This window comes from Pelodiscus sinensis, chromosome 26 (assembly GCF_049634645.1).
Source record: "Pelodiscus sinensis isolate JC-2024 chromosome 26, ASM4963464v1, whole genome shotgun sequence".
NCBI classification, from domain to species: Eukaryota; Metazoa; Chordata; order Testudines; family Trionychidae; genus Pelodiscus; species Pelodiscus sinensis.
Genome location: NC_134736.1, coordinates 13889074 through 13916939, shown reverse-complemented (window position 1 = coordinate 13916939; position 27866 = coordinate 13889074). Strand labels below are relative to the sequence as shown.

Genomic DNA, 27866 nt, shown 5'->3' with positions numbered 1-27866 from the left:
CCCCGGCCCCCGACCCTTCCCGAGACTCACAAAAGCTTTATCCGCACACAGATAAAGAGGTTGCATCTTGTCACACCCTGGCTGTCTTGCATGTGGTGACCGTGCTGGGGCTCAGGAGCGTGTGGGTTTCTCAGGGAAGACGTGGCAGGGGCAGTCAGCTTTGCCGCTGCCGGGTGCCACGGGGCTTTCTCGAGGGCACAGAGCTAGAGGTAAAATAAATGAAAAGGCGTCCCCGGCGCGGATGGCCGATCAGCATCCCCCGTCCTGCTGCTCCCTGGGTCATGTGCCCCGGTGGCTCTTCCAGATCTCTCTCCCTGCCTTTGTTGCCTTTGTTGCCTGTGGGGAGCAACACCCCCTGTTTGTGCACCGCAGAGGAGCAGGAGGCAGCCTAGGTAGGCCGTTGGTGAGCAGGGCTAGCCAGGCAGTGCTCAGGTCGGAAGTGAGAGTCAAGGGAGTGGCTGACAGGGCTCACCGGCACTGGAGTCTCATGAGCTGGCGATCTGCAGGCTCCATATGGCAGCAGAGGGCAAAAGGGTCAAGGGAGTCCCACCCTTTCCGCCTGAGGCTCCGTTCCTTCCGGGGGCACCAAGTGGGCCCCCTCTACCTTGCCCAGTGGCCCAGCAAGGCTGTTGGCAAGGCCACGTGGCAGGAATCTCGTGAGATGGGCAGCCCTTGCCACCCTCCCAGCAGTCGGGATGTTGGTGGCCTCGTGGGCTTGGTTTCCGGCTGTGGATTATGTCCGTTGCTGGTTCTCCAGTTCCGGCTGGCTTCTGAGCCAGGATCTGAAACAGGGTCTGGGCGGTTTTGGATCCATCCGAGAGCCAGACCCAAGGGGAGTCTGAGATCCTGGAGCTGCTGCTCTGAGACCCTGGGAAATCTAGTTCTGAGCCGGGGGACTCTGGCGAAGGGGGGAATGAGGGACCACGCAGAGCCTCTAGCAAGAGGGAGGGGCTGGGGGCGTTTCAGGGGGGCCCTGAAATAGAGGGCTCAAATGCTAGACACAGCTTGAGGGGGGCAAGGAATTCAAGGTGTGCACCTGAAGTAGAAGCAGCAAAATGTGCAGCCCTCTAGTCATTTCACTTGCCGCAAAATTGCAACCTCACATGCTTCGGCTGAAAAGTTCTCGGTGAGCCCTGGAATTTCCAGTGAGGGGGGAGGGGTGTCCAGTGGGTGGTGGGCGGCTTTTATGATTATATTGCAAGGCACATAGAGGCCCCAACGGATGCTAAGGCCCCACGGTGCCAGGTGCTGTACAGAACAGAAGCTGCCCCTGCACCAAGGAGCTTTGTCTATGAGCAGAAGACAGAGAAGGCGCAGGAGGGAAAACGGGCAAAGCGAGAGGCAGTGGCTGAGCAGAGAATAGAGCCGGGGCCTCTGACTCCCAGTCTAACGCACGGGGCGCCGGGACCACATCCAGCCCGGCTCCGGCGCGCTGCGGTCTTTGCCCACGGTGCAGTGCCTCAGGAGTCCAGGCCGGGCTGATGGGGACAGGAAGCTGTGGCCATCTGAGGGTGTTTGGGACAAACCTGCGTGACACGAGTTGGCCAGGTCTCAGTCTACGTCGCAGCCATGTCTGTGCGGGGGGAGAGTCGAATGGCCCCTCGCTCCCAGGGAGACTACGAGCGTTGTGGCGGATGGAGGAGGACTGGGCCTGTTTCGCGGGTGAGCGAGGGAACTGGCACAGAACTTTGGGGGTTTTGGCTAGTGGAAGTGCTAGCGAGAAATGCCCAGGGCGGGTGCTTGTGTTCACCTGCCGTCGTCCTGTTGCAATATCTCTCCACAATTTTCCCTGGCGGGGGTGAGCTCTAGCCAGCAGTGAGTTTGCCTGTGCTGGGGGGGCCTCAGGCCTGGCGGGGGGGGAAGTATCGGATTCAGCTTTGTTCTCCAGATGCCACCTGCCTCCCCTTGGCAGAGTGGAGAGGGGTGGCGGGTGTTGCACTTCTCACGGTGGGCACCAGGGGGCGCTGCTGGCCAACCTGCCGTCCTCTGGCAGGTGACACTTGGGAAGGGTGGGCGGGCGTGAAGCTGAGGGTCTCGTGTGGCTAGGCTGGGCTGGCGCGGGGGGAGCATGGCCCGTGGGGATCGAGGCCGGGGGGTAGAATTGCTTCACGGGAGCAATGACCAAGCAACTGCAGCGGCAGCTGCCCCAGACACCTACCCAATCATAAGGCCAGGCCTCCGTCCCCAAGCCCGCCAGCTCCGTCCTCTGCAAAGCACGAGGAGCCTGGGTTCCCCCCGGAGCTCCACCCGCCTGCGCTGCAGTTGCACTCGCAGCAGTCAGTGGATGGAGGGAGAGCCGGGCTGCATGGCCGCACGGAGCACCGGAGGGGTCAGAGTCCTGCTACCGGGCTCCCAGATCCCAACACCCCAGACTCTGCAGTGTGGGACAGCTCCCTGCGATCAGGTGGATTCCTGGATCTGCTCCGGTTCGGGTGCAGAATGGCTGCACGACCTTCCCAAGGGAGCCAGGCTTTCGACACAGGCTCACGGTGCCTGCTGGCACCAGCGAGTATTCAATGGGTGTCTAGAGAGTTAGCCCAGGGCCGGGGAGAAGCTTTGTCCATTTCCTGCCATCAGATCAGTAACCCAAGGCTGGCAGCCTTCGACGCAGGCCTCTGCCCCAACGCAGCTCTGTGGTACCATAGCCTGGTCTCTGCTGCAGCCTGGGACATCCATGTGGGTGGGGGCGCGGAGGGAAGGGGGTCAAGTCGGTGTGTGGGGTCAACCAGTTGTGTGTGAAAGGCAGCACGCACAGACGCACACGCACAGACCTGCAGGCGGTATCTGGGCTGTTGGATTTAGCCCCAGGATGAGGCCTGGGGATGTCTGGGGCGTGGATGGATGCTCCGGGGCTTGAGGCCGGTGACTCGTGATGCTGTTGTGTCTCCGTCTTTTCTCTCCTGGGAGCTGGAAGAAGTTGGACCTCTACATCTCATTTCCCTGATGGACGCTGGAGAGGGATCCCTGCCTCCCACTGGCTGGCATCTTAGCCATTCTCTTTGGCCAGGACCGCACTGTTCCTATACGTTGGTCTGAGGCATTTTGCCCAGTCTGAAATCTCCTAAATGGTGGGATGGGCCCTGCATCCTTTGGGGAAACTGATCAGTCTCCCTGCATCCCACGTCCAGAGACCTCACCTGCCGTTCACTCGCTGAGTCTCATGGCTCCAGATTTTACCTTGTGGAGCCACCCGAGACCATCCCCCTCTCTCCTTAGTGCCAGCCTCACCCCTGAGCATGCCCGGCGTGTCCTCACCAGGCCAGAGACACGACAGTGGTGCCGACACGGACCCGTCATGCTTCGAACTCTGGTGGCCGTCACACTCGTAAGACTTTTGGGTTTGACAAAGTGGCCTAGTTTCGAGTGACTTGGACACCTTTGACGCCGGCAGGGGTGCAGGCATGGCGCAAGGGGATACCACTGGCGGCCCCCGCTTCCACAGGGCCCTGGCGTATTCTGTATTGTCGCCTCGTCTCCTCCTGCTTTGCTAGACACACCTGGCCACCGAGAGGCTTGTGTTTGGTGGGACACTGCGCAAGCCACTCTGCTTGGACGTGTCCACCCACCAGGGCTGAGTCCAAAACTTGTGTGTGTGTGTGTGTGTGTGTGTGTGTGTGTGTGTGTGTGTGTGCACACGCGGGCACACGTGAGTGTTATGCACCATATGTCAAATTCTGCCCTTCCTCAGGCTGATTTCAGTGGGGTCCCACCTGTATGGCAGGAGCCCAGTTTCCACTGGCTAGACGGCCAGCCTGTGCGCATGGCCACTTCCCCTTCCAGTGGTACGAGGCCTGGAGAGGTTAAAAAGCTGCTGGTGGAAACTCCCTTAGTCTGACCACGGAGACGTGCGGCCCTGGAGCAGGTGCGCCTGGGCGCTGTCCCTGCTCGCAGCCGTGAAGCTGTGACCGCGGATGCCCTGCCATGGTTTTTCTTTCTTGCAGTGCCCTTTAAAGAATGTACTTTGGAGAAATCACCCATCTTCTCAGAAAGCGGCCTGTGCTCTAGCTCTCCATTGCTGCCTTCCCTCCCCCCGAATCCGTGGGCTATCTGGTTTTTTATTCCCGCTAGGCCAGAGTCTCTTAACATCACTCCTCCCCACACACCCATCCCGTTATCTGCCTCGTGGCGCGTCCTCCTCCCGGCTGGGTTCCTGCGGGCCCCAGGGGCAGCTGCAGCATCTTTGGACCCTGCCTGGTTCCACGGTATTCCAGCTCTTATTTATTCTCCCTTCAGACAGTGGCCCTTTGTACCGGCCGCCTGGATGAATATTTGGTGGTGGGGAGTACGATTCCCCCTCGGCCTTCACACAGGCCTTGCCCTGGGGCTGCCCATTCCCAGCCAGGCTCTGTTCCGTTCCCCTCCTGCCCCTCGGTTCGGCCTGGGAGCTGGCCACGAGGGAGGTCGCTCCCCACTGAGGTAAAGTCCCCGTGAAGAATGAGGCCCCTGGTCACCAGGACAACCAATAAATTGCCATCACCTCCATGGCCGCCTTCCCCGTCAGGCTTCACCTCCACGCCGCATCTCGGCTGGGGGCTGTGGCTCAGCTGCGTGGCTGGTTTAATTAGCCCCCCCCGGGACTTTGCACTGGAAAGCTGGCTCCCCAACACTGGTCGCCTGAGAACAGGGCCAGGCCGCCGTTCACACGAGAGTGAGGAAACGTGGTGGGAGGACGTGCCATTACAATAGGCTGGGTTTGCTCCCGTGGTGCCCACGTGCCTGCCAAGCTTGCACGGCCGCACCGCCCACCGTGCGTGGCATCCTGGGAAAATCTGGCCAGCTGTCCCGCAATGCCTCGGCAGGAGATCTAGCTGGGCGGGAGCATGCCCAGGGCCGTCGCGACTGCCCTGAGGGAAGGAGGAGGGCAGCTGGAGTCCGGATATCCACTACCCACAGCGCTCGGAGGAAGACAAACTGGTGGGCCAGTTCAGGGAGCCCGTTCACACGGCGCACTCGCCCCTGTGTGTCACTCGATGACAAAGCTGCGCCAGGGCAGGCCACTGACGGGGGTGATGCTTGTTGGCTGCCACGGTCTCTAGCTGCATATCGACCACGTGGCGTGTGGACGCAAAGAGTGTTTAGAGCTGAGCCTGGAGTTGTCTCCGCAGAGGGCGCCTCTCCAGCCAGCGTCTGTCTTCCCGGCACGCTCAGCCCGGGCTCCTCCTGGATTTTAGCCTAGCCCCCTTCCCTCCCCACACGGACACCTCTGACTGCCCTAGAGGGGCTTTACGCCTGGGCTAGTGACCCAGCAGGGAGGGTGGGTTAGAGGCCAGACTCTGCCCTGACTTGGTCTGCAGCCTGCCTGCTTTGCAGAGAGGACAGAGGCTACGTCTCGGTGCACAGACCCTTGGGACGGACGCCCTGGCGAGAGGCCAGTCTCCCCCCTGGGCTGGCCAGCTGGGGTGAAAAGCCCCAGTGCGCCGGGCGGGGGGGCAGCGGACGTCACAGGGGATTTGAGTTGGCTCTGCGGGGGGACAAGCCCCAGTGCAGGCAGTGCCCGTGCGGTGAGGGTCCCGTGCGGAGCAGATGGAGGGGAGAAGCCGGCCCGTGGCTGAAATCTGCCCTGCACCCAGGAGCAATGGGAAGGTTTCACCGTGTCCCAGCTGGATTCTCCATCCCCTCTCCCTTGTGCCTCTCCCTCGTCCAGTTCGCTCCCAGCGCTCTTCTCAGTGACCAACGGGGGAAGGGTGGTCCAGTGGTTAGGGCACTGACTGGAGACTTCAGTTCCTTGCTCCCCCCGCAGACTCCCTGCGCCGCGGTTCCCCGGCTGTGGGCCTTGCCCTGTCTGACGGGGGGACGGGAGGGTGGGGCGGGGCTCAGACACTGGTGCTGGTGCGGGGGGGCAGGGACGGGACCCGCACACGGAGGAGCGCTGCCCAGAATGATCCGCGCCGTGCGGGAGGGGGCGTGCTGCAGCTTGGGGGCTCCGTGGAAGGCTTTCTCCTCTCCTTCCGGAGGGCGAGGGGGCCACAAGGGGCCGTGGGAGGGCCGGCCAGGAACAGCGCTCGGGGTTGGCTCCGTGACCGTCCACAGCCTCAGCCGGCCTGACTCCACGTGCCCTCCTGGCTCGCTGGGTGTCCGAGCCAGGCCCCAGCGAGCACGGGGGAAGGGCGTGTCCTCAGTTTCCTGCTGTAGCGATAGAACCGCTGCCTCCTTCTCCATGGCCCGCCCAGGGCTCAGACCTCAGGGATGTGTAAGAGAGCGGGTGGGGGGGTGCGGGAAAGATTTCTGGGTCGGGGGCCGCTGAGCTGCCCAAACTGCAGTCAGGGGCCGCACGCGAGGGAGATGCGACAAACTAACCAACCAACCAACCCCCTCACCGGCAGGGCCCCCACCTGAGGAGAGGGATGACACCCCCCTCCCCATGTCCCCCTCCCGTCCCAGAGGCTGGGGGCGCAGACTAGTAGATTTTGTGTGCTCCGGCCCTGGGGAGGGACACCGGGGAGGCTGGAGTGCCAGCGCAGGGTCCCCAATGCCTGGGGAGTCCTCGGAGGCTGAATCCAGGCAAGCTGGGGCCACATCCAGCCTCTGGGCCTGAGGTTCCCCGCCGTTGTCCTCCCCCGTCAGGGCTGGAAATGGTTGTCACGTGCCGCTGGAAAGGGACGTCCCAGCTTGGAGCAGGGGCGAATGCAGCCGGTCAGGAGTGAGGGGCCGTAGCCGAGCTGTGAGCAGGTCCAGGACTGGGCCAGCAAAGGGTGCCACAGGTAAGACCGGAGGCCGGTGGCCGCTCAAGTTCTTGGGCACCGCAATCAAAAAGGCCCCTCGGCTTACTCCGAAATCAAAGCCTCGTCGCTGATCGTCCTTCCCCCTCGGGGCTGGAAGGGGAGCCCCGCGGCAGTCGCGATGAGCTCCCCGGGTGCTCATGGGCCAGCCTGTTGGGCGCTCTCCACTCGGCGAGCTGAAAGGGGAGGCCGCATCGTCTCCCTGCCCCCTTGGCTTTGGGCACTGAGGCTGGAATGAGCTGATCTTACCAGCACGGGCAGCCCTGGACGTCCAAGTGTGACTCAAGGCGCTTGTAGCCTTGGGGGTTGGTTTGTTTTTCCGCCTCTCTCCCGAGCGCTTTCTGCCAACGCTGCCGGCAAAAACAAATGGCTTGGCGCAGCCTCCGGGCTCCCCTGGCCTGCAGAAGGGGCCAAGACGCACGGCATTCCCGACCCTCTTGCACCTGCGCAAACCTGCCTGTTCACACTGCCAGCATTTGGCCTGGCCCCAAGTCTCCGGGCACCTGCGCTTTGTAGCTCCTTGAGGCCCGGAGGGAGGTGAATCAGCGGCGTGGCTGCCAGAGCCATCTGGAACACGGGGCGAGAGGGCGGGATCGAATATCCAGCTGCCGGGACTGCAGGGTAGGCCTCGCCAAGGACCCCCGCCTGCCCTTCTCGCAGGAGAGACAGAACCAAAGGGCGTCCCTGCAGCCATGTCAGATCCTATGGCACTAGGGGAGGGGTTTGTCCTGACTTGTGTCCTGCCTAGATGGCCAAGTCAAGGGCTTCCCCTGAAGCCGGTGGCGTTCGCTCTGCTGGCCCAGAACGGCTGGTGTCCCCCCTGCATGGAGGTGGGGGAGGGATTCCCCCCTTCCCTCGCACCGCATCCAGAGTGGCAAGCGGAAGTCATTGCTTCTGCTCCACCTCCCTCCCTTCTAGGGGTAAGACGCAGGCGAACGAGGACACGGGCTTGTGGGGTCTCTGCCTGCTCCCGTCGCCGGCTCGTTCCGCAGCGCCGGTCCAGGCGCTGTCATGACTCAGAAAGCAACACACCACTCCCACTGCCATCCTGCTGGTGGCGGAAAGCCGCACAAGCGGATCAAGGGAAAGAGGGCAAAGCCTTGATCCAGACGGATGTCATTCCTGCCAAGCAAAGCCCCTGGGAAACTGGACCGAGGTTGGAACCGGGGTACCAGGACACTGAGCAGCGCCAGAGGCAGGCTGCTGGCAGGGTTCCCTGTAAGTGGTGCGCTGCGGCCACCCAGGAGAGATTCAAATGCTGCCCGGCTGATGAGCAAAGCACCCACAGCCGGCAGCGTGTGTGTCTTTCGGTGGTGCACATCCGCACATGCCTGGGTGCAGATAACAAAATGCATTCTGCACATGGATGGAAAAATGAGAACACTGGGTGCTGCTGATGGCCTCTCTTCCCGCTACCGGAGACTGCAGCGAATCTGAATCTTGCTGCCAGGAGAACGCCATGAAAGCGCCTGCCGCCGTCTCCACACAACGCCAGCACCTGCAGCGGGGCTGGCCATGCCTTCCCCAGGAAACAAGCAAGAACTTCCCTGCTGCAGACGCTGCCCCCTCCCCCGCCCCCGCCGCTTGTTCCCATCTTGCTCTTCCTGTCACGTGTGCGTGGATTCAACGGGCGGCCGCGCCCTGCTGTGACAGCCGCCATCGCCCTGAGACAGTGCTGGCTCTGCAAGTGGGCAGGGCCCAGCTGGGCCGGGTGCACCAGGAGGCCAGTTGCCCGGTGTTACAGTCTGACTTGGCCACCCCCCCTAACAGGCAGCTGGGGGGCGACAGGCACTTACCAGGTGAGGAGGCAGGGAGAGGTCTGGAATTGGGGGTCATTTCACCTCCCTCCCATCCCACAAAACATGGAGAGGAAGCAACTGAGCTGTACAGCTGTCCCAACAGGTGGACCCTACGCCTCACCTGGTGCCACGCTTCCTTGCCAGTTGGCTTTACCCTCCATGTGCAGTGACAGCCCTGAGGCCCTCTGCTCATCGCTGGACCAGGACTAGAGTGGCACCTCACCGTACGGGCTTCTTCCACAGCCGCACAGCCACCGTCCTTGGTGGGATCTCCCCGGGGACAAGGAGGGGACTGAGTCTCCATGCCCCATTTGATGGCTTCTGCTGAGGCCACCAAGAAAAAAGGGGCCGTCAGGATGCTAGGGGGGTTGACTGTGATGTACCCCCCTCTCTGCAAGAACGGAACTGAGAACGCTCCGACCTTCCCCTCCTGCCCAAGCGCAAAGGTGTCTGGATGCGAAACTCCACCCGGGAACCGTCTCTCTTGTCCAATCATTTGCTCTGCAGGAGCGGTGAAGAAGTGCCTGCGTTGGGTTTCTCCGCGTGAACCCAACGAGTCCAGGATTCTGCATTCAGAAAGGAGTCCCAGAAAGTCTGGAAGGCGTCTCTCTGGCAGCCACGCAATAGCTTCGCTCAGCGAAGCTCAGGAACCCTGTAGTAACTCAGAGCGTCTCTCTCCTGGGGATATTTGTCTGAAGGTGGCTGCACTGATGGGTGAACACCCATGTGAACTCACAGTGCAGATGTGCTGCACCAATGCAGGATGCACTGATTTGAGACTGGGACCAATCCCATTGGTACAAGGCATTGTCATGGAATGCACAGCTGCATTGGCATGGCTGCCCAGATACAATAACCCCAGCATGGACCACCAAAGAGATCCTGTGTGAGTAATGCACGCACACACACCCCCTGCTTCACCCCGGAATTCCTCCTACTGAGCTGAAGGCCATCTGAGCTGGGGTAACTCACACCTTGGGGACTATACAGCAAGCGAAGGACAGTAACAGAAAAGGGTACCTAAAGCTACTCCCAGCTTACTTTCCCTTTCGCCTGCCTCTCAGCTTGTCAATTACACAATCTTAGACTCTTCTGCACAGCGAGGGTCTGTGATGGACTCTATTTGTAAGAGAGTCTATCTTATACCATCTTACCTCCAAATCTGAGCTAGCTATATATTTCTGTTTCCCAGGTGAGAGCAGTGGGTGTGTGTGGAAGAGACAGAAAAAGAAGCATATTGAAATCCTGTTGGATAATGGCATAATCCAGATCTCCCTCAACACCTGGGAATTGTCCCTCTAAACTTTGTGTCTGTCTCAGAAGTTTCCATCTAGAAACAGGCAAACTCTGTCACTACATTGTTTTAACCGTCTCTTGTCCTTGGATTGACTGCAAAAGTCCGCGCTTTAGTAAGGGTTAATTTATCTCGTCGGCAAAGGGTTAACTGTGCTTTTCTGTGTGTCATGTCAGACTTGAGCTAATGAAGCAATTTAGGGCTCTCAGTCACCATCGTCACTGTGGGGCATTGCCGAGTGCTTCAATAATACTTAAGACCTTATCGGAGGCAGGGGAACTTTCTGTCTTCATTATAAATCAAGGACATGGGACTTTATTATTATTACCATTATTCTCTGTTTCTTTCCTCCTCGCCTACCTCCAGTGGCTTTGGGAATGATTCAGTTGCAGCTTTGGTGCTTTTAATCCCGGGGAAAGATTGAGAGCTCCAGAGGAATGAATCCTTCTGGCTGCATATCGGGTGCACCCCAGAGAGCAGCAGAACACAATTGCCCCCCACACATAGTCCCCATTGTCTCAAACCTGTCGGTGGGGTAAGAAGGGAAAAAGAAAAGGCCTGATGCCCCATTGGCCCGAATCAAGTAGAGTTATTTACACCAGTGACTGTAAAGCCTTCCCATTCTGACCCCCTTGGTACTGGTGTAAATGAGACTACTGGATCTGGATCAGCTCCACTTCACTCTGCTGCCTTCCCTTCCCTGCAGCACGAGGGAGAGCGGAGCGTGCTCGGTGTGTTTAGCAGGTGTGAAATTGGCAAGACAGCCTGTTCAATGGGAAAGCGCTCAGCCCTGAAGGATGGAGGCTGCTGCACCACTGAACAAACACTTCATCATATTGTCCTCGGGCTGGGGGTATGGAACACATTGTTCGCAGCTTAAACCACTGTAAACTTTTTACAGGGCAGCGAGAGACGAACATTTCCAGTAATTCAAGGAGATGGTTTACTTCTTTTCCTTTCTTCTTGGCCAGCTCTTTAAAAGGGCTCAGGGTGCTTCATAGTCTTTGATTTATGGAGGGCTCTTTTTTTTCCTGCCTGTCTGCTGCAAACAATTCAGCAAACGGTATGAAGGCTGGTTTGCCTGGCAGGCAGTGGATCCAAGTTTTCCAGCTCTGAACTCCGTGCGTTTCTGTTGACAGCACGAGGGAGAAATTCTGGTCATTGTAGCATCACCAGGTGCCGGAAGTGGAGGCTGGTGAGGGAGGATATCTTAGAACATACGAACGGCCCGACTGGGTCAGACCAAAGGTCCATCCAGCTCAGTGTCCTGTCTGCCAACAGTGGCCAATACCTGGTGCCCCAGAGGGAGGGAACAAACCAGGGAATCCTCATGTGATCCCTCCCCTGTCACCCATTTCTAACCTGGCAAACAGAGGCCAGGGACACCCTCTCTACCCCTCCTGGCTACTAGCCACTGCTGGACTTCCATCTTCCTTCTTTATTTTCTGTTCTTCTAACAGCCCCCAAAACAAAATCGTATGTAGCCTCATTTCTTTCCCCTTCTCCTGCTCCCCGTGGTTTTGGGCATGATTCAGTTGCAGCGTGTGGTGCCTTGAGTCATTTAAAAATCATTTGTATTGCGAGTGAACTTATCCCTGGGGAGAGCATATGAATGAAGATGAATGAAGAATACTGCTGCAGATACTGACAACCAGCAGGAGAGCACCTGGGATAAGAAATCGAATTGAATCGAATTGTCCAGGTGCCTGTCTTTTATAGAGGAGGAGTGTGTCTGTTTTAAAAATCTACCTACTGGATGTTACAAAGGAAGAACTCCCGATAAGAGCTGAGGCTCGGAGGTCCTGCCCACTTGTGGCTACCGAAGAATACTAGTTTTTTAAGGAGTTGTTGGGTCTAGTCAAAATAACCCTGGCAGGACATTTGTGATGCTGAGTTTGGAGTAACAATGCCCTCTGAAGTTTCAGACAGAGGGATTCCATCCTCGCCCTGCAGACGAGGCCAGGAATTTATCTCCATGCCTCACCCTTCTCTTTGGCGTATTGTACTCCCTTGGGAGCCTTGCTTTTCACTTTCCGATTGCCTGGGAGATGCATTCATTGGAGAATTAAATTCTGTTTCAGTCATTGATCATGGGAGGGAGTGGTGAGCTGCAACTCTGGGATCGGTACATTCTTGTTTCACTTCTCGCAAACAGGGATTTGAATCCATCTGGCCTGTTCTACACGACAGCGGAAGGTTGAATTACGATATGCACCTCCAGCTAGGTTAATGATGTAGCTGGAGTCAACTGACTTAAATTGAGTTTCCGTGCCATCTACACAGTGGGAGGCTGACATTGGCTTCCCTTACTCCTCATGAGGAGCTGCAGTACCAGCGCCGATGGTGGCGCCCTCGGAGTGCGATTGAGTGGGTCTTCGTTAGACCCACTAAATTGAACCCCAGAAGATCTACCATGGCAGCATTGATCTTCTGCATAGTGTAGACGTGCCCTTTGAGATTGGTGGCCCAAGGGCTTGTCTGCATGTGGGGCTTCACTGATTTAACTCAAGGGCTAGAGAACTGATTTAGCTAACTTGCTGCAAAAGCCTGCATGGGCACCTGCATTTCAGTTGAAGGCAGGCTTACTTCCGTTTAGTTTGAGTGCATTAGGAACAGGTTTAAGCTAAACTCCAATAAGCCACTTGTAAATCGGTGTGTCTGCACAAGGGTTTGCATTGCTTTAGTTACATTGGTTTAAAAACAGGCTTAAGTTAAACTGCTGCAACTCCTGTGTGTAGACAAAGTCTCAAGGGCTCCCTTCCAAGCTTGAGAGGACACTATACTCAGGCTTTTCCATCTGCAAGGAATCCAGTAGGCGGCCAGCCAAGCTCTCTCTGGGCACAGAAGCCCATCTTGCATTTAAGAGTCAAGCAAGATTTCAGTCCACACACCGCTCCTTCTCCACTTCTGCTGAGCCCCAGTGCCGTGCCTTCCCTACAAGACCTTCCCGTACCTGCCTTGCAAGATCTTCCCAGATCAGCAGCGCCCATCATCTTTTGCTGGTGAAACAGGGCCACTGTGCACGCTCATCCCCGAGCCCCTGTTCCAGCTATGGGGCCCCTTCAGTTGACCTTGGAGTTCCATCCTAAGCCCTGGTATTAAATCAGCTCGTTTTTAGCAGCCACTTCATTCCTCCATCAATAGCTATTTCAAAAAGAGGATCCTTACCACATGGACAAGTTATGCTCCTCCAGACAAGAGGCGAGGGCCCATTGCCTCTGCATTCTGGCTCTTGACACTGGGCATTTTCAGCGCTTTTTGGTGGCTGAGCCTCAGGGGTCAATTGCTGTCTATTTCAGGTCTCCTCTGCAACACAAGGAGATGGTTCAGGGATGGGTTTGTTGTAATTTCTTTTGGGGCCCTATTTCTGGGTAAAATACCAGAGTGAAAATAGCAACTTATCGCTCTTCCAAATAAACCCAGCTCTATTTGTGTTTGTCAGCAGGTTTATTTCTACCTGATTTCCTCTGTGTGTGTGCGTGTCTCGTCTGGGTGTCTACCTTAAAATATTAGGGCTTTAATAACACAACAAATTACTTGTGAATTTAGCGCCAGTGAAAGGTGCCAGATTGGCAGCTTTACACATTTAAGTTCAGGCACGAAAAATGTTAACCCTTAGCTGTCATATGGCATTGGTGCACATCTGTGGGCTGGAGCTGAGTGTAATTGGTGTGCCGGGTGGCCGTGGCAGCTTGTCACAGGAGTTTGGGTTTGAATCCTCTGGGGTTTCGATTCATTGATCCACTCAGCCTCAAGAAGAGGCATTTTTATTCCGGAAACTTTAAGGCTGTGTCTACACTGGGCCACTTATTCCGGAAAATCAGCCGATTTTCCGGAATAAGCTGCGAGCTGTCTACACTGGCCCTTGAATTTCCGGAAAAGCAACGATGCTCTACTGTACAAAATCAGCCACTATTCCGGAAAAACTATTCTGCTCCCGCTCGGGCATAAGTCCTTATTCCGGAACACTGTTCCGTAAAAGGGCCAGTGTAGACAGCCCAGTAGTCTTTTCCGGAAAAAAGCCCCGATCGTGAAAATGACGATCGGGGCTCTTTTCTGGAAAAGCGCGTCTAGATTGGCCACAGATGCTTTTTCGGAAAAAGGGCTTTTCCGGAAAAGCAGCCTGCCAATGTAGACGCTCTTTTTCCGGAAATACTTATAATGAAAACTATTCTGTTTTAAGCATTTCTGGAAATTCATGCCAGTGTAGACACAGCCTAAGGGTCTAAAACATTACTCCTGCCTCCCACATGAATGTAGAACATAAGAACGGCCAGACTGGGTGAAACCAAAGGTCCATCTAGACCAGAGTCCTGTCTGCTGACAGTGACCAATGCCAGGTGTTTTAGAGCAGCCATGCTGAGTCACTGTTCCTAGCTTCCGACAAACAGAGGCTAGGGACGCTATTCCTGCCCACTCTTGCTAATAGCCATTGATGGACTTACCCTTAGTTCTTTTTTGAACGCTGGTACAGTCTTGGTCTCCACAACACCCTTTGGCAAGGAGTTCCACAGACTGATTGTGTCATGTGAAGAAACACCTCCTTTTGTTTGCTTCAAACCTGCCGCCTATTAATTTCATTTGGTGATCCCTAGTCCTTGTGCTGTGAGGAGTAAATAGCACTTTCTTATTTACTTTCTCCGCACCAGTCATGATTTTATAGACTCTATCCTATCTTAGTCATCTCTTTTCCAAGTTAAAAAGTCCCCAGTCTTATTCGTCTCTCCCCATACAGAAGCTGTTCCATTCTCCTAATGATTTTGGTTGCACTTTTCTGTATCTTTTCCACTTCCAATATATCTTTTGTTGAGATGGGGCGACCAGATCTGCCCAAATATTCAAGATGTGGGCATGCCATGGATGTGTAGAAAGGCAACACAATATTGTCTTATTCTCTATCCCTTCCTTAATGAGTCCCAACTTTCTGTTAGCTGGTTTAACTGCACAGTTATTAGTTCGGTATTTTATCTTTGAGTTCCTTCAGCGCTCTCGGGTGACTGCCTTGTGCTCCTGGTGACTTCCGTGACTCTGTAATACAAAGTTATTGTCCACAGAAATACAGAGGCTTGATCCAGGAGTAACGGTAGTTCGAACTAGGAAGCCTAGTTCAAACTACCTAGTTCGTGCCCCGTGTAGCCACGCTGCACGGGGTTCGAACCAGCGGGGTTTTAAAAATGGCGGCTCCCCGCTTATGCAAATGAAGCCCGGGAAATTCAAATCCCGGGCTTCATTTGCAAGTGTGGTATGCCTACATTACCCCGCTAGTTCGAACTAGGAGGGTAGTGTAGACATACCCCCAGTGATCTAGCCATGAAGAGTGGGGAGTTTGGAAGGAACTTCCCCTGTGGTCAGGTCATTGGGCATTTCTTACATGTGGTATCGGCCACGCTTGGTGTTAGAGGAAACTCTTGTCTAATTTTGTCTAGCAATTCTGACCTTCCCAGCCTTGTTCTGACATGGCATAAGGGAGTCCCCACCGTGGTCCCTTTTCTTTTCTGTTTCTCCTCCACTTTGTGTCTCGCTTTCTTTCCTTTCTTTTTTCCTCATCTCACTCCCTAATGCTGATTCTTTTCTGTTCTCTGTGTGTGGGGCTGCTCCCCAGAGCAGACAGATTGCTTGGGACAGCGGTGCCCACTGGGGATCGAAAGGAGCCAGCTCGTGGGTGCTCTTGCAGCTGAGCACAGCTGGGACAGCAGACTGCCGCATCCCTGCTCACATGAACTGCTCCTGAAACGAGCTGCATTAGGGGCTGACCTCGGAGCAGGGAGAAACGTGGGTGCCTGATGGGGAGCAGATCTGGACTCGTCCTCTCCTCTGGTGCTGCACTCACTTCCCAGCTTGGGAGGCACTGAACTAGACTGAAAATGCAAAATTATAGAGTGTACTAAATAATCCCTACCCGTCCTGGGCTGTGGCTTGCACCCATTTGCACATTCAGTCCCCTAACTGGAGGAGAGCAACTTTTCCGGGTGAGTCTTCCACTGCTGATACTCATGATTCCATGTTCAACATTATCTTTCTGCAATATTAGCTCCAAAATCGCTCTTTCGCTGGCATTCCTGCCAAGAAACGTGTTTGCTCTTTGTCAGAAGCAAGTAGAGAAAGGTCGTTGAGCATAGCTGAGATTAATCCAGTGCAGCTTTTGATCTAACATCCCTGGAAAGATCTTTGGCCCGATTGCTATGCTTTGACGCTACGTCCCTGGAGTTCTGCAACCCTCTTAGCTGCTGCCTAGACTGGGAAAATAGATTGCACTTGAAAATCTGTTCATTAATGGGATTTTCAGCATGACAGTGCCCGTAGAGTTGGCGCAGTGCCACGCCCTGTACACCATGCGCGTTGGTGGTGGCTGACCCTAGAGCGTTCCTGGCCCAACTAAGCATGACTGGCAAGATTTGAAAGATGTTCCAGCATGCTGATGCTGGGGGCAAAGCTGAGCGCAAGCCAACGCATTTTCAAACATGCATGTTGTCCTCATCTACACCAGGAGCTGGTTACCTTGCCCTCCACAGCTGGGGGAAACGCGTCTGTTGAGCCCCAAGGACGTGCTGGGATGGCACAAGAGGGCTCTGAACCTGGTTGGGGCCGTGGGGCACAGAGGAAGACACAAAGCGCTGCTGATGGTATCTTTTCCCCTGCTGGCCCAAGTCTCTGGAATAATCATCCAGGCGCCGCAGAGTAGGGCCGGGAACTGGGCTGTTTAGGGGCATTCCAAAGGCCTTACAGCTCGGTAGAACCAAGGCTGGTGTCATGTTCTTGTCTTTACTTTGAGTCACTGTTTTTAACATGGAGACACGTGTGCACCCGTGTGTGTGTGTGTGTGTGTGTGTGCACGTGGGTGCCTGGAAGCTTATAGCTAGGGAGATGGCGTGAGAGAGGGGTGCACTAGGAGTAAGATCACTGCAACCCTGCCCAGACAGCCATTGGGAGGACGCAGAGTTCTCTCCCTCGGTTACCTTTTGGTGTTTCTATCCTTAGTGCTGCTCTCGTTCTGTCCACTTGCGTTTGGAAGCCGGGAAAGAAGCCCTGGGCCCGAATGGGCAGCCCGAGAAGAATGCAGACAGTCTGGCAGAGCGCAGGTTAAATAAAGTTTGTCTTGGCAGGGCCTGGCTCTTGGATGAACTACAAGCCACTGGAGCATAGTGATGATGGAATTGCGAGCACCCGCGCAGGCTGCCAAATGGGACAGGTCTCCTGCCGCTCTTGTGGACTGGTATCTGCTGGGACAGCAGCTAGACGCCCGTGGCTGTCCCCTACCATCCAGCTCAGGCTAGGAGAGTTTGGGTTGTTCATTGCTGTGTGGACTCCCTGGCTCATGCTGAATTCCAGGCTGCAGGGCACCAGGAGGTGGGAAATGGAAGGGCTGGAGAAATTGCAAACTTTTCCCTTAGTCCTCGCTCTTCCTTGAACAGCCCCTTCCTGGTAGAGACAAGCGTCCCAGTGCTGGGGCGATCATACCCGCCTTCTCCATGCCGCGGAGCTGAGTCCTGCTCCTGCTAAAGTCAGAGGGAGCCTTGGCATGGACGGGCACATCCGGATTAGGATCGTGGCGGGTTCCACTCAGCATGGCTGATTTTGGCAGGAGAAGGAGCTCTGGAGCTGAGGGCTGGCTGGCTGCAGAGGCATTTTCTGTTACTTGGGAGAGCGTTGGAATGTCTTGGCGGCTAGGGACCCACACTTGATTTAGTAACATTTGCTGGCCAGCACGGGTGGTGTCAACGAAACTTTCCTGCACTGGCTGCACATGCCTCCTGGCTCCAACCTGGAATGACATTCTCGTGGCCACCGCCTTGGGATTTGCAGGTTGTTACCATATAAAGGGCACAGTCCTGACCCAGCAGGAGGGCCAGCGAGAAGTTTCTTTGGGGGGTACATAACTGTCCTTTTAATAGGCGTACGGCTCACATTTTTGGAGGAACATTGCAATCATTTCCCTGCTCTCCAGCGATGGAGGTGAGCAGAGCTAAGGGAGAGGGGATGGAAAGCCAGCAGTATATCTCACCTCCTGCCCTAGGACGATATAGCATTAGTCTTATGAACCGACATTAGCAAAGATCTTCGGGTGTCTCCTTACAGCTCCTTCTTTTCCCGAGTGCCTCCCCTTGGCACTTTCCTTAGCCGCTCCTCATGCCCGAGGTTAGATTTTGGTACAAGTGACACCAAATCACTCACACAGGGTCCTGACTTGACTTTATCTCCTAGCAGTGGGACGGGACAAGGAGGGCTCTGGATGCTGGACCAGAGTCCCTCGCCAGACCATGCTGGCAATGGGATCAGGGAACGGAGGGAAACCGACTACCCCGCATGCTACCCTAGCCTTGGGAGCGGTCTTCCTTTTCCAGTGACACATCCGGGAGGCCTGTGTTTGTCTTCAGCTGAGAGGATCTCAGTCTCTGAGCCGGGTTGATTCTGAAACCAAAAGCACTAAGGATGCTCTCAGCATTAAGGCCCCAGATTTGGAGCAAGAAGCCCCGGGCTTAGTTTGCCCTCAAGCCAGTGTTAAGAGCTAGCGCAAAGCACAGTCTTCAAGGACTAATCTGATCTGTGGAGCACTGATCCCACCAGGAGCCGGTTAAAGGAGTAACTGTACTGATTTCATGGGAGTAACTCCTCCCCGGGGCACGCAAGAGGGTCAGAATCTGGCCTTTGTGCGCAGTGTCTCAATTTTCCCATCTGTAAAATGGGGGTAGCCATCTCTGCCTGCCTCAGGTGGGTGAGGAGGAGCAGCTAATTACTGTGAAGCGGCTGCAATGCCCTGTGACCGCTGCAGTGAAAGAGGCCGCATTTGCATTTGCATTTTATAACCCTTCCCCAGACGGGGAGGCTCAAGAGCTAATTCCCATCTTTCACCTCTCTCGCTTCCTCTCTCCCCTTGCCTGCCGGCAGATGGCTGGAAGTTCAGGTGGCTAACCTGACCTGCACCCAGCGCTGGGTCCAATACCTACGACTGCTGCAGGAATCCATATGGCCCGGGGGAGTCTTACCGGCGGTGCCTAAACCTGTTAGGACACAGGCGCAGAAGGAGGCAGCGGCACAGCAGGCCTTGCAAAGCTTGATGGGAATCCTTCCTGGTGAGTTGGCCTTGCGGTAAACACCCGAGAGCCCCGGGCTGTGGTAACCGGTTCACACGCTTGGGCTCTTTAGGGCTCAGGCGCTGAAATCCACCCCACCCCTTTGTTATGACGGAGAGCGGGAGTGACAGTAACCCCTGGAGCCACGGAGCGCCACAGGCCGGGAGCAGTGAGAGGCTGCTGGCAAACCAGTGGGAGTTTGTCATAAGTTGGGTGCCCCCCCCCGAGAACAGGGCAAAGTAGCGGCTGCGGATCTCTGCCCATGAACAGGTTGCATTGTCACCTCAGGGACCTGGTTTCAGGGCACGAGCGAGCCTCCTTGCGTGATGGTGGAGGCCTGGACTTGAAGCCATCCCTGCTTCGCTCGCCCCTCTCGTATGAAACCCTTTGGGAAGTGTTAACTCCCGCCTTCTGAACTTTGTGCCCTCTGGACACCCTTTGTGCTCCATCCACGGCACGGCAAATTCACACCACTCCAGGAGGGAAATGGCCCACCAGTTGGGTCTGCACTAGCTCCCAGCGGACAGTCCTGTGAGATAATTCACAGTGCCACCTCAGCAAAGTCCAGCGCCCGGCGGGAGACCGCCTGATATTTGGCGACTTCTGATGCAGGCCTCCTCATCTCCTCCTTGTCCTGGCCACGAGGTAGGCAGTGCTCTTCCTTCACCCGCTTCCTAGGGCGCTCATGTCCCCGCACAGCAAGCACGGGCTGTTCTGCTGAAGGCACCTCAGGTCTCTCAGAGGAGCTATAAAACAGAGTTCCTTTGGCTTATCCCTGGGCCACTGTTCCATTAACCCTGAAGTGCTGGCCAGCTGGTGTTCTTTTACATTCCCTCTGCGGTTCACCCCAGAGGTGGCTGCACTTCAGAAGTGGGTGAAGTAATCTATCTGTGGATAATTTGTAAAGTGCATTTGTAAAGTGCATTAAGATTCTTGCCCATCTGCTGTTTATTATAATTAGCTGGAGGTTTACATTCGGGTCTAGAGCTGGATTTTTAAGTCTGGGCTTTAAGATGTGTATTTTACCGGCATTTCTCCAGCTCAGTATCACTTTTGGGGACATTTAATCAGGTAAAAGAGCCTTTTTAATATCAACTGAGTGGAAATTCCTGAACAAGTGCAGTGTGTCCTGTATAGTAGTTAAAACACGGAGGTTTTTTTTTAAAGATAAAACGTGTCTCTGATGTTACAGATTTAATTCTGGAGATCCTTGGAACAAGCAGATGTCAGTTGCGCTGGAACCTGGTGCTGGAATCACTACAACAACCCATCATAAACAGGTAGCCTCTACGATAGGGCCGCCTTAGCCTCCAAAAGCGACGGCCATTGCTAGGCCACAACTAAGCAGTGCGTTGTGTGGTGGACTGTGGAAAACCCCCTGGTTTGAAAGTTTCAGGTGATGGGGAAATTCTCTGCAACTAGTAAAGTCTCAGATCAAGGGGCCTCACTCTGAAAGCTCATCTCCTGAGACGTTGACTTGAGAGCACGGTCAGAAATAGTGATCTAACCATGCCATGAATTCGCTCAGCCGAGCTGCTGATTTCATTGGGACCAAGGGTGCGGCAGGAGACAAAGCCGGACCCAGTCCTGGGTTGCCCAGTTGTTTGGAAAGGCTTTACTATGATGTCTGCACCACAGGTGTGCACACACCCTCGCACACTAGCTCTCCTGGAGCCAGCGTGAGAACAAACAGTCGTGTGGCTGCGGGAGCACAGTCCGTGGCAGCAGAGGCACAGCTGAGCTAGCCAAGTACATGCCCACCCCTTTCAGGCCGGCGTGCTCTCTGCGTGACCCAGCTGTGCCTCTGCTGCTGGTGCTGCCATAGCTACGCCGTTCTACACTTTATAGCTCCATTGGAGGCACAGTCATCCCCATGGGCACAGCCAGACAGGGCAGTCCTGTTCCTGGTTTTCGTGGGCCTGCGGGGATGTGCTGCATACACAGACGGCAGGCCACTGAGCATTATGCATCTCTGAGCCACACAGACACCCAGCCGGTACTAATCCTTCTCCCTGGGACTGATTCTAACCTTCCAAACTTCTCAGCAGCAGCAGCAGACAAGCATTGTTTGGGGGAGGAGGGGAATCACCTGTCCACTGAAGTGTTTCTTTTTCAGTATGTGGGATTTTGCCCACACCCCATCCCGGGTCTCTGAGAGAATGTGAGCTCTAATGGCACACCCTGCTTGCATGAGTGCAGAGTCGCCTCTGGTAGCAGAGAGGTGGGACTCCCGTCTCCGTGCAGTGCTGAGCCTGTTTTCTCTTCTGTCTCTTTCAGGCACTTGGTTTATCGCCTCTCGGATGTCCTGCTGGAGTTTTTGATACTTAACAACTCGGGGGAGGACCCCAGAACAGCAGCTGTAGCTTCATCTGTCTCCAACAGCTTCCAGACCACAGGCACGTCCCCGGGTTAAGCAGTGCCGCGGTTGCCCACAGCACAGGAGAACGGGCAACAGAGAAAAGTGAAGAACTGCCAGGCATCCGGCGACTGGCATTCAGTGTTTTCTGGGCAGGCCTAGGAGTTTCTTAATCAACTCCCCAGCTGGTCTGATGTGAGGCTTCTTCCAGGCTTCTCCTAGTTGGCGGGGCGACTGACTGTACCCAGTGAGGGCAAGGGCAGATGTCTGTGTGTAACACAAGTGCCCGTTCCATAACTCACGTGCTGGAGAGCAAGGAGCTCATGGCGGGAAAGCGCCTGATCTCTCTTGGGGCAAGCGGGCTGCTAAGTGAGACCAGGCCAGCCACAAAACCCACTCGGAAGTAATGTCACGCCCTGCCCTCTTCCGTCTGCATTGCCCTCTCCCGGAGTGGTCAGGGTGGCACGTGGAAGGCTTCGGGCTCTGGCAATGATGTGCGGAGATGTGGCCCCAGGACGTGGTGTCACAAGAACGCCCATCGACTCCCACACCATCCAGGGCAACGAGAAGAAGGATCCAGCCTTTATTCCTCGGGAATGAATTCACCCCTTAGGACTCTGAGCCCCATGCAGCCTTCACCCAATGAGGAGCTGCCTGACCTTCTCAGATTCTGTGAGTGGTGATGTCCCCGTTCCACCTCCATTCCTCCCGAGGATGAGATGGGGACATCCCCGGGGAGAGTTCCTGCCTCTGGTGCTGTCCTTCCCGTCTCCAGGCACGTTCCCCCTGGTCTCCTTCCTCTGCCCATCGCTCACTCTGCCCATTTGTCTGCCCAGCGTGAAGCAAGAGGGAAGAACTCTGCCTCCCCGAATGACGGAGTGGAACCTCCTCCATGGCCCCAAGTCGGCATCATGAGCAACCATCCACATTTCTGGGAACTTCAAAGCGCCGGGTGACTAGCAGAAGCCCATGCCCTCCTCAGCAGTAGGGGAAGCAGCCTCCCACCATCGCAACTCCAAGATCATCTTGGTTTGAGATTCCTTGCTGCCCAGGGTGAGGAGAGGAATCTGGGGTGAAAAAGAAATGCAGAGCCCCCTCCCCCCACGTCATGTGCCCCTGCAGGGAAAATGGAAAATTATGGGGCAATGGCTCATCCACCCCATGTCATCGAGTAAGTGTGGGGGGAAGGGAGGGGAAGGTCCCTGGGTTACAATGGCCGGGCTCTATGGAGAAAAGGAACCAACCCATATGAGGCCCACGGGCAATACGCTAGTTGCTATCACCATACACTGCCTCTTGCTGCGAGTCCTTGGAGATGCCTCACCTCACCGTGCGATGATGCATGGGAGGTGATTAAAGGAGGCAGCGAGTACAGGGGCATGTCCTTCTGTGTCTGCAAAAGGAACTCACTCCACGGGCCCACTGTGGTGAATGGGAACTTGAATAATTCATGAAAACCTGCCCTCAGGTAATGTCAGAGTTCAAGGCAGGATGGTTGAATGCTCTGGATAGGTGAGAACCCTAGGACTGCAAATCTCCTCCACCCCTCCATCTCTGCCCTGGCTTGCCATGTGTCTGTGAGCAAGTCACTTTAACCTGTTTGTGCCTCAGTTTCCCTAGCTGTAAAAAGGGGTGTTATTAGTGTTGCTCTGTTGTTTGCACAGTGCTTTAGAAAGAGGGGATGTTATAGAAGCAACACAAGGTGATTATATATAATCTCCCATCACTGTATGATGCTCCGGGTGACGATCTCTACATACCAAAGGCTTATGGTGCCCAGCTGTTGAACTAACTTTACAAAGGTGAGCGGGGAGTATAGGCATCAGCAAAAGTATTGTCGTTTCCTTCAGCCCATGGGCCATGTTTCATCAGGTCACGAGCCGCAGTCTGGCTGGCATTGGACTTTGCCGTCCAAGGGGACCCTGCCTCCTGTGAGTCTCTGCAGTCTAAAACAGTGAGTGGGAGAGAGTTGGCATGAGAGATGCCTGCAAGGTCCTGGCCATCATTTGCATTCTGCACAACACCCCAATGTGATTCCTTTGCATGTGCCACACTCAAGCCTCCAGGCACAAAAAGAGAAATGTATTAGCCGGCCACACCGGCCTGCTGTTCCCTAATCATTGTGCTGGACTCGGGTGCGCAGGGTTTTCATTAGAGAGGACGTGTAGCCAGAGGGGTAGGCATCTGGCCGTGAAGACACAGACCCTGCTCTTCCCAGAGGGAGACAGCCACCATGTGGGTATCAACTCTGGTGTGTGTTGCCTACAAGGTTGTGAAAGGTAGAGATGCCAAGGGTGGGGGCTATTTAGGATGGCCTGGGGGAGTCTACAAGCAAAGAGGGATCAGATGAAATTGAGCAAAGGGAAATTTTAGGCTGCCTGCGTGTGAAGCCTTCCTAACAGTGCCATGATCCGTTAGGGGAAGGACTAGCCTCCCAAGTGGAAAGGGATACAGGCCATTGGGTGAGTCATTTCAAGAGTGAATCTGAGCAAAGAATTGGAGAACATACTATAGAGGATAGTCCCTCCCTGGTGGCAGAACACGTGGTGTGGAAGTCGGGACCCCGTAGGTCTTCCCAGCTTCACTTTCCTTTATTCATTCTTAGGGAACAGGTTGACCTTCAGCGTCCCACTTTGCTCCTTCCTCCTGACTCGCAGGCTTGCTGTTTTGCTCCCCTTGCCCAGTATTTGCGTTTACGGCATGCCCTGACCTGCCTCGCCCGAAAGAAGCCTAGGAGAGGCACGAAGAGACAAGGCCAGTCTCTGAAAGAACATTACCAAGCCCTGGCTGGTTTTCTTGGGCTGCTGCGTGGTCATGAGCTCGTGATTTTGGATGTCCCAACTTGTACCCAACGTCAACCGGAGATGCCAAAATAAAAAGGCTGCTTTGTGAGAAGGTGGGCGAGCCCCTCGCCTATAAATCAGACCGTGCAGTGTCACAGAGAAGGCAGGGGAGAGGGGTATTTTTGCAATCCTTAAAGCCACTTTTGTACGTTGGAGGAAATAGGATTGGGAAGCAGAGAGGCTGAGACTCGGGTTCAGATATCTTGCCTTGATCTCTGACATTATTTGAGGGCAGGTGTGGATGAATGAATCAGTTCCCATTCATCATACTGGGCTTGGGGAGTGAGTTCCTCTTGCAGACTCTGCAGGACATAGCCAGAGCCCTGGTGCTGCAGTGGGAGGCGTGTCAAGCGTACACGCTGCTGCTTGTGCTGTGCTGTGTTGTCCCTTTTGTCCACAGAGCTGAGAGAACTTTGCAGACTTCACTGCATGCTGCTCCGGAGCTCCCCTGCGTTATTTGCTCCTGGCTGACACGTGGTGGAATGAGGCACAGAGCGGTGATGTGACTTGCCCACATTCACAGGGGTAGAAGTAGGAAGAGAAAGCCTGTTGCTGGCTTACTCTGAAAGCCCCAGCTTGTCTGCTGCCATTGCCCAGCACACGTTGTCATAGGCGTGCGCAGCACATTTCATTAGGGTGTGCACCCAGGGAGGTTTTTTTTTAAGGTGAACATTTATTGAATACTCAGTCATAAAGGACATTATTTTATTCATCAAACAAACTAAAACTTAACTAAACTTTAATTTTTTTTAAATTAACAACTAAGCTTTACATAAAAGAGCATATCATGTGATTACATTAAAACGCAAAGCCATTTTTTTTGAGACATTAGGTTGTGTCTGGGCACACCCCCTGCACATGCCTATGCGCATCGTATTAAGATCAAGCTTCTCTTAGGGTTTCTGTCCTTTGCACAGGCCACTTGGCCCGAGTTTGCAAATGAAAAGGGGAAAAAGTGCAGAGGAAAAAGTGTTCCGTGGGTTTGAGTTAACAATGTATCTCCTCTTATCCCTCACAGAAAATCCCTCTTTAGCAAGAATCCAGCTGCCTCCTCCTCGCTACACCACACTCCGCAAACTCATTTTACTGGCAGGAATTCAGGGGCTTGTCACAGCCTGTTAATAAGGGGGCATTTGCAGGAACAGGAGAACAGCAAGGAAATCTTCAATATTTTGGGATTCATAAGCAAAAGCTCCGCAGTTACCCATCCCTACCCAAGGTACAGAACAGAGCATGGCTCAGATGTGACAAGCCCTGTGCTACTTTTGTGGAGGAGCCTTAAGCACTGCGTGAGCTGTCATGTGGAAGAAACAAAAATAAATAGTGACCACCCCGTTTTGGGTGTGGCCAACTTTCCCATGGTCCCAGAAAGTTTGTTTACAGCTCCCAGTTCTGGTTCTCAGGGTTCTGGGCTGTTCTTTAGCTCCAGCTTAGCCCTAACTGTCTCCTAAGAGCCTAGTAAGCAGTGGAAGTGTTGGCGATGCTGCCAGACAATATTGACCTCCCTTGATCAGACAAATTCTCTGGTTCGGCACCAGTCAGGTCCCGAGGGAACTGGACTAGAGAGGTTCAGCTTGTACCACAAGAGAGACATTGTGCTCCAGCAGACAGGGCATGACCCTGCCGGACTGGAGGCTTCAGTTCTATTCCGAGATCGACAGCTCCCATATTTGGTGACTTTGGGCAAGTCATTTCACGTCTATGTGCTTCTTTCCACACCTGCCATTTGCAGCAGGGACTGTGTATATAGAGTACACAACAGGGCCCTGATCTTTGTTGGGGCTTCTAAACTCTACCACAGCCCAAATAATAACAACAACCCCCTATAACAGCGGCAGAATTGTAATGGTGCACCAACTCCCTATGTTTTCACTTGGGGACAAAACCAGACACCAATTCTGTGAGGACTTACTTGTGTATGATAATACTGTGCATAACAACACCTGTACATAGCAATGTAGACAAATAGTGTACCAAAATACCTGTGAAGTGTGCTCTTGTCATGTGTATATAATACTCTACCTAAAAATGCAAACATGCTTGTGGATTTTAAATGCATATTGAGCGGAACATATCCTTGCACACCAAGCACGGTGAAGAAAGAAGAGTATAAAACAGGGAGGATGACCAAAAACTGAGGAGAGACCAGAGAGTGGGTGAATAGCTTGTCCCAGAGCGTAGGTGGCAAATCCTGGCACAGAAGAGAAGTGAAAGTAACACTAAAGCTTTTGTCGCACAAATATTGCCCACGTTTCACCATTTTCACCAGTTTACATGCCTTTGTGTAGTGATGGTGATTGATAATTAAAAGCAAAAAGGAGGAGAGAGTTAGAAAAGAAAAATTCCAAGTAGGAATTAAAATATTAGGTTAAAAAATGGGAGAAATCGTATACAACTAAGCGCTTGGGTCATATATTATTGCAGATTAGCTTTGCCACAGAAAGATCCCATATGCTCTATGAAATCCATTACCTATGAGTAAGAGAACATTTGCACAGCACATGTGGCAGGGAGAGCTGCTGGAGCCAAGTTCCTTTCCATAATATCCACCCCAGGGAAGATTGGTCCATTTCCAGTGTCAACAGCTTGAGGATTAAGTACTTATCTCTCTGCAGAACACTGGATAATTAATACCAGATCCAATGGGGGGGGTGGGGGACTACACTCTACAGAACCTGCTTGGAACTATATCCATGGCTAAATGCTGATCCAGCGCACCCCCAGGACTATGCGCACAGGGGCCAAGTTTCCCAATGCACCAGATGTGCAGGCACAGCCTTGCTGGAGTAGACAAGTGATGTACCTGCTGCATCACTCTGTGCAGGGATAGTGTCAGAGCACTAGGGAAGTCACCACCTAGGGATGCAGAGCATGGCGGATGATGATTCATTCAAAGGCCTTTCCCTTCACCTGAGCACTGGAATAATGGTGCTCCGGTAGCTATATTCCTCTTATCTTATTGCCACCCCATTTTCCAGGCCCCGCTGGATATGTGAGTTCCTGTTTCCAGTGTGAACTTCGCCAGTACTGTTACATTTTAGTACAACTTCTCAAGGCACTCGACCACCTCTGGCGCTTGCTAACTCCATTCTGCAAGATTGGATCTCATCGATAAACCTCTGCCTACTGAACTGCCTACATCACTTTCTGCAGCCCTCCAGATGTTCTTTAGGGGTGTCTCATGATTATCCACCCTGCTTGACTAAAGAAAGTGGGTGAAAGCACAGCACAAGGGATGGGGATGGTGGCAGGCGATAGATAAGGAAGTTGTCTCTTTGAAAGCCAGGTAGAAATCTAATGTTGGCCCTAACTCTACGGTGAACAGCTCATTAAACAGAGTCGATTTGTATTCACTTGTATAACCCACTTCTGCTTCTACAATCAGTGGAAGGGCATAGGAAAGTGTTTTGCTGGCAGCAGTGCCATCTAGCAGATAGGGCAATAGATGGGGAGTCTCTTTCCAGCTGTGACCAGCTGTATGATATCACTTCATGTCACTCCGTTTCCCCTTTGAAGATTCCCGTACATGCTCTACTTAATGCAGTGTCGATAGTCCCATTGACTTTAATGGGACATCTGTCCATGCCTACGATAAGCTTTGTAGGCTGGGGAGTGGATTGTACAGCCTTGTAGGCAGGGACTGTTCCTTACTCTGTGTATCCAGCACTAGCACAAAGGGGTCCCCCTTCGCAGGCATACAGGTCAGTAAATAGTAGTGCAAATAATTTGTGGCCATCTCAGAGCATCCATCCTCCTTGCTTACGGTCTTTGTGGCCCGGGCTGC

The 27866-nt window shown here is 54.2% G+C and overlaps 1 protein-coding gene across 1 annotated transcript in view; it reads left to right on the top strand.

Moving 5' to 3' along the window:
• Positions 1–25479, top strand: part of SNX19 (sorting nexin 19) — a 46057-nt gene extending 20578 nt beyond the window's left edge. The window contains exons 9-11 of the mRNA XM_006122288.2: positions 18699–18883; positions 20076–20163; positions 21161–25479. Coding sequence (XP_006122350.2) covers positions 18699–18883; positions 20076–20163; positions 21161–21296 — 409 coding nt within the window. The 3' untranslated portion in view covers positions 21297–25479. The remainder of the gene's footprint in view (positions 1–18698; positions 18884–20075; positions 20164–21160) is intronic.
• Positions 25480–27866: the final 2387 nt, after the last annotated feature.